Source organism: Mercenaria mercenaria, chromosome 13, assembly GCF_021730395.1.
Source record: "Mercenaria mercenaria strain notata chromosome 13, MADL_Memer_1, whole genome shotgun sequence".
Taxonomy (NCBI): domain Eukaryota; kingdom Metazoa; phylum Mollusca; class Bivalvia; order Venerida; family Veneridae; genus Mercenaria; species Mercenaria mercenaria.
Genome location: NC_069373.1, coordinates 33456883 through 33469882, shown reverse-complemented (window position 1 = coordinate 33469882; position 13000 = coordinate 33456883). Strand labels below are relative to the sequence as shown.

At 33.8% G+C, this 13000-nt stretch overlaps 1 protein-coding gene across 2 annotated transcripts; it reads right to left on the bottom strand.

Moving 5' to 3' along the window:
* Positions 1 to 5: 5 nt before the first annotated feature.
* LOC123529654 (uncharacterized) lies at positions 6 to 13000 on the bottom strand. 2 transcript variants are annotated; one of them, XM_053521487.1, is made up of 8 exons: positions 12916 to 13000; positions 9508 to 9723; positions 6636 to 6860; positions 5850 to 6014; positions 4246 to 4443; positions 1944 to 2666; positions 1646 to 1783; positions 6 to 982 (listed from the first exon to the last, which is right to left on the bottom strand). In XM_053521487.1, exons 1-8 carry the CDS (start codon positions 12983 to 12985, stop codon positions 822 to 824), a joined length of 1896 nt encoding a protein of 631 aa, XP_053377462.1. In that variant the 5' UTR covers positions 12986 to 13000; the 3' UTR covers positions 6 to 821. The 2 variants fall into 2 exon arrangements, with proteins under 2 accessions (XP_053377462.1, XP_045166011.2); XM_045310076.2 differs by lacking the exons at positions 9508 to 9723; positions 12916 to 13000 and adding an exon at positions 7240 to 7396.

Genomic DNA, 13000 nt, shown 5'->3' with positions numbered 1-13000 from the left:
ATTGGTACGTTTATGCATCCTGTGTCTATCGCCCGAGTGGCACATAATGTTTGAACTATCCGTCCATCAGTCCGTCCGTCTCCCTATTTTTTCATTCCTATGAACTTTAAGCACTCAGCTCCATCCTACAGTTTCTATCCAATTGAAATGACACTTGGTAAACATCATTACAGTGAATTGGGCATGCGCACATTTTCAGGACTTTCATGTTTGATTTTTTTTTAGTTATGCCCTTCTACATCAGAACATTCAACATTGTGCACTCAACCATTCAAGTGAAATTAAACTTTCTATACACCAGAACATGAAATGCTCAAAGCAGAGTACAAAGTGCTCAAGGCGTGCCCACCCTTCGTCGTCCGTCCGTCGACTTCATCATTTCTGTAGAACAACTATAATTTATAAAAGGCGATGAAACTTAGCATGGATAGTCCTACTAGTTGTTCAAAGCAGACATTCTGACAACGGAAAGGAAAACAACTGAAATCTTCTTGTCAGAAATCTTGGCCAGATTTCATAAAATGTTTCACTGAAATGTTCTTTGGTGACCCTCTTCAAAGATTGTTCATGCCATTTTACTGTGTTTATGACATCATTTACACACTACTGAATTCTTTATTTAGCAAATTACCTTTTAAATATATATTAACTTCATATGTTTCTTGAATGTAAGGTGTAAAACATAATATTTTTTTTTCATTTTAGCTAGAAAAAATAGAGAAATTATTTTACAGAAATAAGTAAATACACTTTAAATATGTATCTAGAAATTCCATAAATTCGCCATTTTGTTCCTTGTTGCTAACAACATTCCTTTCCCTTTAAGGGCTTTTGGCGTTTTTATTTGCATTTCGTTGTTGTCGTAATTCCTTCCACATACCCTGTACCTGTTCTTTCGTCAACGAGAAGCGGACGGGTTCATTCTTATACGGTATGTATGTAATTCCTGTATCACTGGGTTCTTCATCTCGAACCGTATGAGCTACAATAAATACATGATGAGAAGGGTTAATTATCGGTGGTACTTAGATATATGCTCTTTTTGTCACACGGTATCTTCAGGCAAACATATAGAGATATACACTGAATACAAATTTTAATCAGTCACTTAACATTAAATATTTCAAACGAATTTCAAGTTATCAAAGGAAACTCGACGAGCAATATTATCTCAAGAAATGTAGATTTCTTAAAAATGGATGTTACCAGAATTACAAACTTTATAAGTGAACCATCCTAAAGTAAAAATCGCAATTTTTTATTATTCAACAAATTGGAGTACACATTTCAGGAAGAATTCGTATGCAACATGCATATGTATTCCAGACTAGACTAGAAGAGTTTCCCCAACCACACTGTTTCGAATTTAACGTTCAGTCGCTGAAAGTGATCCGTCTTTGTATAAAGCCAAATATATCTCAAATCATAGTACTGTTATAATATCCATTTTGATATACATCTTCACCTACTTTGAGTTTCTATTATCATCCGAGAAAAAGAACAGTTTATTAACAAGTTCAAGTATGATAATGTAATAAGTCCAATCGCTGGCATGATACGGATATGGATATCCTATTAGTTCAGTACGGATTTAAATTACGAACAGTATTTTTACCATTTTAAAAAAATAATTAAGCTAACTTACCGCCAATCCAGAACGAGTCTGCATTAGAATTAGGTAAAATTTTGAAGTAGTTTGTTGAAATATGTCCGCTTTGTCGGTATGTGCTGCTCTTGTAGTTAATGAAATATTCATTCAGACTAACTTTAAGCCATTCTGGATCTAAATGAGATTCGGGAGAATATAAAAATTGATGAATAAAAACTGATTATTTAACTTAAACAAAGGTGTAGATTTATGGATTTTGTTCAAAATTTGATACGGTTATACAAAATGTTTGGTAAATGATCCTATGTGAAAACAGATATATAGTTGATGATACCTGATGTTCTTGATACTGCAAGTTTCTTAGCCTCCCTATGTCGAGGCACTGAAGACATAGCAGCTGGTTTCGTCGCGTGTTGCGATGTTGTTGATGCCGCTGATGATTTTGTCGTGGACGCTGCTTGTATTCGTGTTATCGATACCGCTTGTAATCCTGTTGTGGATGTTGTTTGTATTCTTGTCGACGATTCCACTTGTGGCTGTGCTTGTGTTGTCGATGTCGCTTGATGATCAGCTGTCGATGCCGATTGTAGAAGTGTTGTCGTTGTCGATTGTTTTAGCGTGGCTGATGCCTCTTGCTGTGTAATTGTCAAAGCCAACTGTTGTGGGGTTGTTGATATCGATTGTGGTCGTTTTGCTGATGTCGCTTGTCGTGATACCAGCGCTGATTGCAGTCGTGTTGTCGATGACGATTGATACTGTGTCGTTTGTGGAACCCCTGATTGTGTAGACGGAGATACTGTATATGTCTGTGGAATACGAGTTGAAGTGCTAGACTTTACTGTTGCTAAATGCGTTGTTGAATGTCTTATCGGTTTTGTAGTTCTAGTTGTAATTGTTGTTTGTAAGGAACTTGTTATCTGTGTCGAATTTGTGATAGTATTTGTCTCACACAACACTCTGAAGTTTTCTGATGTATTCCTCATTTCTATCAGATGTACCAACGGTCCTGTGTATCGCATTACATTACCTAAGCCAGATCCAGACGGGCACGAGTTACCTAGCAATTGACAAAAGTCTCATCAACACAATTAGGGTAATATGTGAATGTGTTTAGCTCTTTTATAGAGAGATACAATACTAGCAGTAGTTTTGTCTCAACTAATGAAAACAAAAGTATCAGACCAAATATTGGTTTGCTGGCACTTGGTCTTATAACTTCAAATAACTTTGTAAATAGGCGTTCAGACATTTTGGGAAATAAAGGTACGAGAAAAGATCAGGTTAGTTTCATGTAGCGGATTGTATCACTTTAAAACTTTACGTGCATAACTATGGTAGCTTTTTTCTGCCATTTTGTGTTGGCGTGTTGGCAGGGCGAAAACACGAAGACATGACACATTCTACGCAGAAATTCGACGTTTAGAGCGCGACGACACGACAAATTCATCTGTTTAATCGGCGATAAATAAAGGGCGCCAAAACTTCGTGTTTTGTAAATTGTAAAATGTAAAATTTGTTGTGACTGGAAATTTAGAAAAGAACCATCTCCCCTCAGATAAATATGCAATAGTGCTTTCAGCATCTTATTATACTATACGTTTGCTTCGGCAGGTTAAGAAGTAATTTCGGTGACGAAGGGATGCAACAGTATAATAGTAAAACCTATATACAACTGCAGCGCATTCAGTAAATGTTTATTCAAGATGCTTTTACAGTCCAGTATATGGAATTTATAGTTGAACTGTTATACATTATTTATCGATATTTAGGTTAATTTTGCTTTAAAAATAAACATATTAATCGTTTTCTCAAATGTTTTAAACTGTAATGCTCTATGCCTTAATTTCACTACAAATGCACATGTCTGCTTGAACATTTAGAAAAAAAAAATACAATATGAATAGCACTGGTTGATCTACCTTTTCCGTAATAAGGTTAGCCTTTGCTTTTTCTTCATATATAAGGTAATACCACTGATTCTTAAGACCCGATAAATACGAAGTTTTTAATCTCAAAATAACATTATCAATTTTTAATTATTGTCAAAACCGGTTTTATTAAAAACTGCAGCCGTTTTTCAAGTCTAAAAATTGGGTTGTGTCTTTATGTATGAATTGATTATCATTGTACGTTCAGGATATCTTACCTTTATCATAAAAGCAACATTTCCATGGGAAAAGTTAATAAAATTTCTAAAATCATTTTTTTTGGTCCGAATTTCGCATAGTGAAAATACATTGTCATTATCCAATATGTCTTTAAAATTCAAAAAGATCTAACTTCTACCCATGTACAGTCTGTGTCTGGATCTTACAAAATAAAGTTACATTTCATAAAAAACGCTGTTACATATAAAGCAAATTGAACTGAAGACGTCATAAATATACAGATAAACGTCTTTGTGATACCAAGTCTATTTGGCGCCCACTTGTATTATGAGACTATATTTTTTTCAATTCTTTGTTGTGTGCTTAAAGAACATAATTATTTTGTACAAACAGACCAGTTATATTAAGAGACAGCACTTTGTGAGTCCTATATGTTGTTTCTTACTACTACTACAACGTGCATATTCACAGAAGATAAAATATTTCTATGCATTTTACAATAAATGAAATATCTTTGATAGAAATTACCAGAGCTATCAAGCCAAACATCGAGCTTCGTTGTCCCTGAAATGCCAAGTTTGATGGCTAACAACCCCATAAATGAATGATTTCCGACACTTGCTATTTTACCATGCAATACTTTCTGACAGAAGGTCTTTGCGTCGCAATATGTGTGAGTGGAGTATGACAAATGGTAATAGTTGCTTTGTCCGACTTTCACCCAATCTGTAAAAAAGCGAAACAATTATGACAGAACATATGATACAGGAATGGATACCTACCTATTTCACTCAATTGTGGAGTATGTGGAGAAAATGCATGAAAATACATAAAAAGTTATAAATGCACGTTATCGTTTAAGCTTTCGGGTTTGCTCACAGACATGTGCTTACCAAACACAGTATTTCAAAACAAACGGCAGCGTGCAGGATAAATAATACGTGTTTTTAACTATTCACCGCTAACACTACAAACCTGACTCCTGCTAAATTTCTATAATGAACTTGTCCATCTTTCAATATGGGTTAAAAGGGATTTTTACCAAAAAGATACTGACTGAATGGCGAACAGTGCAGACCATGATCAGCCTGCACGGATATGCAGGCTGATCTTTGTCTGTTCTGGTCGCAAAGGCAGAATTACTTGCCGCGAGTAGGCTAAGGGTTAAAAAGAAACATACTGTACATAGCATACTGAACACAAGTTGGAATCAGTGAAAAAAAAAGAAAATGGATGACGTGTAAGCTTTTCTTAACAAGGCCAACTCGCTATTGGACACACTGGTAATGTGTTTAAAGACCCACATATAACCGTATTGAAATGATATATATAATTCCCGGATGATCTAAGCTCTGAAACTAGCGTCAAGACACTCTGCTGTGTTGAGCTAAACATACATGCAAAGTCAAGCATAGGTATCAGAATGTCAATGCTGTAAACAACGCAACAAGTAGGTATCGTACAATTTCACAGTTGAAAATTTAAGGTAGTCTTGCATGTTCGAATCATTGTTGAATTAAAGTTTCTGAAATATCAGAAATATACTTATAAAAATCAGCTAATATATAAGACAATGAGCTTGATTTTCTAGACTGGCTAAAATCTCAGGCAAGAAGGGGTGTTGCATACTTAATTCCCACTCCTGAACAGATTCAGTCAAACCGAGTCTGCTTTCATGTTACTTAGTTGGCTTCTATGCTTTAAAGGGATTTTTTTCACAATTTTATTCATAGTGGAAGTATATGATATTGGGGAACATACAACTTTTATTACATTTTTGCATGTTGAAAAAATCTACAATGAAGAGTCTAAAGAACAACGTAGATTATGAAGATTTTTTTCTTTTTCTATCATGTGGCTAAATAAACTTTTTAGGTCCGTATGCTTAGTTTTTAAGATAGCTGCCTCTATTCAAAGTGAACCCCAGATTTGAATCTGACACGACGCTGTTATAACACATTCAGTTATTTTTATTTTTGACAGTATATTTAATCTTCAGAATGATATTGCCGTAAGAATGGAAAAAAAACTCGTAAGCGTTGGTGTTTTTATCTGCGTATATATCTTTTGGAAATTGAACCCTTGATTGTTAAAGTGTGCGACGGCACTGGTAAATGTATTAAGAAGCTCACCATGCGTTAATGTGTTATTTTTCCTCGAAGACTGACAAAACGATATGTCGTTCTCACAGAACGGATGTGATAACGCCGAGCATGACACATCTTGTTCCAGATGAATACCGTTTCCAGAAAACGTGATTGTTCTACAGGACGGTATACCAGTATTGTTTACAGTGTCTGAAAGTGACATACATAAAATACATAAAACAAAATGTACTGTGGTTTCAGAAAAAAGTTGTTCTGTGAGACTGTGTATCTATTAAAGATGGTATATAATTATTTAATTGTGAAAAATAACGGCTTAGTACGACATAAATAATTTTCTATTTTCAATCTGATTCTATCTTTTTTTTTAAATCGAGTTTCGTAGAGGTTGTGCATAATCTAAAATGAAACAGCGAAAACGAAGATTATACTGAATTTATGTGAACAACACAAAGTGCAATATAAAGTTGTTATTCCTTTTTATTTCCGTGTGACAACCTATTCTCGTTAGGCAGTTCTTCATTCTTCAGACAAAATGAAGTTTAACGTGCACATACCTTTCCGCGTTGACCGAAGAATGCCGAAATCACGTACGGAAAAATACGTAATTTCCCGATTGTCATTACGAGTGCACTACCTTGTTTTTTTTTCAGTATTATAATACTGAAACAATGGTGGAAGATATCGTTAACTATTACATTTCAGATTTACAATTGATACGTCTTATCTGGCGAGCAAAAGAGACATCCATACTTTTTTCGATTGATTTGTAAAAGAATCGAGCAGACCATTTTTTATTCTAATGTGTCTTACTTCTTTTATTTATCCAGTACGGCTGACCATCAAACTTGACAAGCCGGTACGTAGATAGCTCCGCCGCCAGAGTTTGTTCTTGTTTTGAACCAAAGTCAACAGGCCTGCTTCCCATTGACTGACAAACTGCCTTCTGATCTTCGAACGTAACCTTGATTTTACTAGTTAGGTAGTAACATTTGTCAAAGCACAACTGCCAGTCCGAGCCTCCTGATGTAACTGAAACTAAAATGTACTGCCCCTTTAGAGAAAAGATATAAGAACAACTATCCACAGCCTACTTTTATTTGTGGATTAAAAATGGCGCATGCATGCTAATTTTATACGTCTTAATATTAAAGACACACAAAAGAACAAAGTTGTATTGCTACATTTTTTGAAAAATGCTTTCCACAGTAAATGATGTTTTAAAATGCTTGTCTGGACTGTTGTTATATCTCTTTGTATACATGATGATAACCTTATTGTTCACTGTGTAAATTTATAGAACAATCATGATTCTCTTATTCATTCGTATATATCAAAGATGTTTAATTTTTTTTATATATAACAGATGTTTTAAGAAGTTATATGAAATAAAATTAACATTACATATAATACTTACGACTTGAAAGCCAAATTGTTAAGTAAGTATTGAAATATTTATGAAATATCCCCGTCATAGCTCTTCTTTCTCAATGCTATTATTTTTTCTAGATTTCTCAATTTAAATGACATGCCCAAAGTTGTGCTAGGTGCATTTCAATAAAAACAATGCCCGCCAATTCTCTGAGAGAGCAATTACGTATTTATAATCAATTTTATTTAAAATCTGAGGTTGTTATATCTCCATATTGGCACTGATTAGAATGACACGCGGCTATTGCTGCTTGTTTGATTACATTTGTGGAGTTTGACACTTAAAAATAATTCTTTATTAACATTCATATGAATTAAACAAAATCTGTGGCACACTAATTCCTGACAATTAAGTTATCTAGAAACAGTTAAATATTTGACTAAGAATTAGCAAAAAGTGATTTCATTTTTATTAATTTAACAATGACAAAATCAACGATCATTACAAGACCCCTAAAATAGCAATATACTGGTTGAAATGGTAGGCTTCGTTAAATCTAACGATATGTAGGACGGCCATTACATCTAAGTTATGTTTGATGAAGTTTTGATCAATGTTGGTCTGTTCTTAAATACGGCCTAACTACTTAAAAAGACAGTGGTGACATGGTGGCTAGACATTCGTGCAAAAATGATAACATTTTCTCGACAAAAATGGATCATTATAAGACCTAGATATTTAAAGTAATTTCATATTAACAAACTCTTCTGTGTAGCATTCTGACTTAAGTCATCCTAACTGTTCTTACTTACAAAGCAGCACTGTGCTGTTTTAATTTTCGGGTTTACAAATCCAGACAGTATATAATAATTTTGTGTCCTGTGCTTCCGGGAAATTTACATTTACGTTATTAATTTTGAGATAATGACAACGCTGTTAGACCACGTGCACTGGCACAAGAACCGCAAATTTAGCTTTGGGTGGCCTATTTTATAAAAAACATGCCTTATTTTCAGTTTATTAAAAATATCAAGGAAATGGTGCCTTCTTATTTATTACGTCCCTACCCTTTGTTCTTATATTAAAACATGATTCCGTTCATTACCATGTTTATATATCCTCTCCGCGATCCCTTCCTCCCACTTTCTTGGAGTGATAAAATCGCAGCGAGTTAATGTTTAAAATGAACTATTTAATCATTTCTACAACTGAGATACAATACATAAGTATTTATCATCTTTTTATAATAAAATACTGAAATGCTCTAGAAATATAACGTTTTACTCATTCTCCTTGCTTTCATTTTGAGTTGTTTCCTTTCAATTTTGCAGCTGCAGATTTTACTGGCGATAACGCAACCAATTATCACGTGTTTTGCCAGCTATTCAACCCATCAGAACTCTTTCAGAATTTGTGAATTTATTCAGTTTTCGCGAATTATATCGACAATTTCTTATTCCTTCATTTTACTTCCCTGGTGTAAATCATGTTTTCATGTACTTCCGCGAGATTTAAAGAACATGCATGACACTGTAATTTTGCTTTTTTATCACACACAAACTTCACATTGATTATCACGGTGAGCAATTGTTAGAAAACAGTGAAGCTTGTGGAATGCAATTCTTTTTTTTTTTATTGTTTATTTACGATACATTGCTATGATATGTCAAAGGAAGTTTGTAATATATGTCTCTTAGTTATACAGTTTTTAATTTTATGCATTTTTGCATTCTAAGGTATTTTGGCGAAAAATCTGTAGTCCAAAACGTTTTGTTATGAAGAGTTCTTTCAACAGTTCCACACTGCGGGGTTGTGGACGATCCCATGAACATTTTGTGTAGCGTTCATCTTCCACATTTCCACGCCAATGGCTTTAGGCTAATTCTGAGAGAATATAGATAGGTTCTAACATTTTCTGATTCAAAAATTGCACTTGCACACCGTTTTGACTGTTATTCGATTTTTACAACGTTTTGGCATCACATTGAAATTGTAGCTTTGTGCAACATTTTTATTTGTTTTACTTTAGTAATTTATTACTATTTGCAGACAAAGACATTACGTATGAAAATCAAATATCAAAATATACTACGATTCTATTTTATTATGATAAGGTTAATTTTCAAAACCAACTTTACTTTAGACGTAACGCGAACAAGAAAGATAAATGTCCAAAATTAAAACAAAATGGTTTGCGATGATATCATTACATGTACCTTAATATTTTGAAACTTTTCACAATCGTTTGTAGTAATCAAAAAGAAGTGAAACTAAGCTCCTTTTTACAACTTATAATTTAGTACAAGATATTACCTGGTGCTGCTTTCAAAGAAGACAGTGTTGAACTGATCACAGATTGTGTATTTGATGGGTCCGATGTTGCTGTAGGTTTAGTTGTAGTATTTGTCTCACATAACACTTTGAAATTCACATCTGCATTACTACTTTCTATTAAATGTATAAGTGGCCCTGTGTAACGCATAATGGAACCTACGTCTAGTCTAGATGGTCTAGATGGACACGTGATACCTGGAAGTCGAGCAAACTGTGAAGATAATCACATGGTATCATGCTTTTACTAAAGACTGTGAGAGTATTATCAAAATGAAAATCGGATCACTATACAAGCAGCTTGTACTTAAAAATACAACGCATTCTACACGTAGTTGTCAGCCACTGGACTATCAAAAGCCATAGACGTATTCAAACTAAATTTATAAAAGAGATCATTTAAAAACCAGGACCATAACCAAGCAAAGTAATAGCAAATTCGGTATAAATGAGTCTGTTTATGAACGATAATGAAAAGGCCAACATCCATCCGGCTTATTGTTAATCTGTGTTTATTTCCATCAAACCATCAAGAGGAAGACATTTCTTCTTCTATAGATAGACTAGTCAGAAGCAAATTGATACAATTTTCAAAATTCAACGCATTTGACATTGTATGATTATCTCTGGTCATTAAATACAAAATTTATCCAGCTTTATCAATTTGTATAAAGTCATATAAATATGAACAAATTGTACGCTTACTTTAATTCTATACCTTAGCGGATGTTTTTAGTGTGTGTGTGTGTTTTTTTTTTTCAGATGAAATACTCAGTACAATTATGTATCATGAAATAGTACAATGTATGTCAAAAACCTAAACGCTCCTAGGCAATTTTAAAGAAGGAAAAAAAAGCAAGGATGAATTTCCAACAGGGAAAGCCATGTTATAAAAACGCAGCGTCCCCAAACGTAAACCCAGCACGCGGATGCGCACACGACCAACACACACACACACACACACACACAAGGACAAAACGAACTTAAAGGAACACAGTGGGGCACCGCCTTGGAACGGTCAGTGGAAAAACCACCACTAAGTTTTTTAAACCGGTTAACCGTGCACCTAACATCACTCTTACCCCCAAAGCAGGAGTCAAGTCGTAATAATGTAATGTTCAATTTCACTGGAATTACATCCAATAACTTTATCATTTATAAAACCAGATCCCAGGATCATAAAATAATGTCCTCAGTGACTTTTTATAAACCGATATGACGATCCTTTGATTGTTCCATGCGAGGAGAGCGGTGTCTTAACGGTTAAGTTCATGGACCCACTGCTATATAAGTGTCCCATGCTAAATTCAATAAAAAGTGCTGATCAACGGTTATGCCAAACTTGTTAATTTAATGGTATTAAGCACTAGACCACGAAGATTTTGCAATATATTTTGAAAGAAATCGATTTTCCCGCAGTGAATAAAAATAATAATAATAATAATTATAATAATATTATTATTATTATTATTATTATTATTATTATTATTATTTATTATTATTATTATAATTAACCACAGGTGTTGATTTTCAATTTAAATAATTAGTTGCATAAAGTGTGCATTTTATGTTTTATTTCATACCGTTGAACACCACATGGAACAAATGTCACACACACGTAAATATTATTCCTTATATATAAAACTGACATTTTTTAAAGGGTTACCAAACATAACTAGATCCAGACCCTTTTCAGAGAACAAATGTTTGCCTCATTTTAAAGAATTATGATAAAACTGACCTAAAGTGAACAGAACATTAGGGGTCATGTATCTTCTAAGAGAGATTTCTCTTGTCACATTTGCTTACTGTAAAATCCAAAGAAGTATAAAATACAAATATATTATTTTTATAGCTCTTTGGTAAAATCACATCAAAATCACACTGCTGTGACCTGGTAGCACTACTTATTCTAAAACTGACTTTCACTTAACCAAATACGACAATCTTCTATCCCATTTTCTCTACCAAAATGTCAAAGAAATTTAAACAAAAAACATCTTTAATTTAAACCTCTGTGGCCATGTCAAGTGAAAAATAAGTGTTCAAAAACCTATCCGCCATTACGCGACTAGACGAGATGGCTCCCATGCTGGTTCCTTTAGGGTAGTCAGGCCTCCACAATATTCAAATAAAAGTAAAAAAAATATATGTGCGTATGCTTGTCACATTAAAAAAAAACAACAACAAAAAAACTTTTGAACTTATCGTTCAATTAAGTGTTCATCAGAGTTTTCTGTTTTTATAGTAATAGATTTTAGTTTGTTATCACAATCCAAATCAAACTTTAAATATTAAAACATTGCTTTCCTGCCTTAAACATGGTAAAATTTGAATTATATTCCTTAATGTGTTTTCACAGATTTTGTATAACGTTCTTTATCTCAATTAAAAAGTATCAAAAATAGATATGATAAGGTATCGTTGTACTTTTAGCCAGTGGCGTTAGTTTGTGTTATGTCCAAATGCTTGTCATAGGGTGGATTTGTAAAGTATGGCCCCTGTTTTCATTTTTATTTTAAATAGGTCTTTTAAGTAAAATATGTGTTCCAACATGTCAATCGTTAGTTTTCGTGTTCTAAAATAACCTGTATTTTGTTTTACAGCAGAAACAGTATTTTCTATGTTGTTTGGAAGTAAAGAATGTAATCGCATTTAGTGCTTTAAAAAGCCACCCCGTCACTTATATAATTTTGTTCGATTAACAGTGCAACTCATATAAAACATTATTTGTAATTGTACATTTGTATAATTACAGGATCCAATCATATAGGACTCTATATGCCGTATCTTTGTTACTGGTCCAATGGTCCTAGTTACAGCCCGAAGTTTTACTGAAACAATATAAAAGCCACTTATACGGACGTTACACAATGTGAAATTTCACATGTTCAAACGACTGAGACATTTTTCCAGAACCATTTTCATAAATTGAACTATAAATTCATAGACAATTGAGAATGATAAGTAATGGATGCCTTCAATGAACAAAATTTTATTCTTGCGAATTGTATCAATTTCTTTATAACTAAATTCTCGGTGTGAACTGTTAACATAAAGTACGGAACTCTGCGTGAGTCGAAGTAGTTAAGGCCGCTGATTCAAAATAATTGCTCCTCGATGAGATTCGAATCTCATTAGAGCGTACAATATTCATGTGAGGAAGCAATCTGCTGGTCACGAACGGTCTGTCATCTACCCCAGGTGTCCGACTTTAATTTAGTAATCCCGTAGGGGCACTAGTTTCTTTCCTCCACCATCAAAACCTGGAAAGTCGCCACATGATCTGCAATTGTGTCGGTGTGATATTAAACCCAACAAATCAAATTAATATTTATAATAATCGAATAATAATTATATCATTCATTTTATCAAATGTTACACAGTTACCTGGGCTATCAAGCCAAACATCGAGCTTCATAGTCCCTGAAATGCCGAGTTTGGCGGCTAACAACCCCATAAATGAATAATTCCG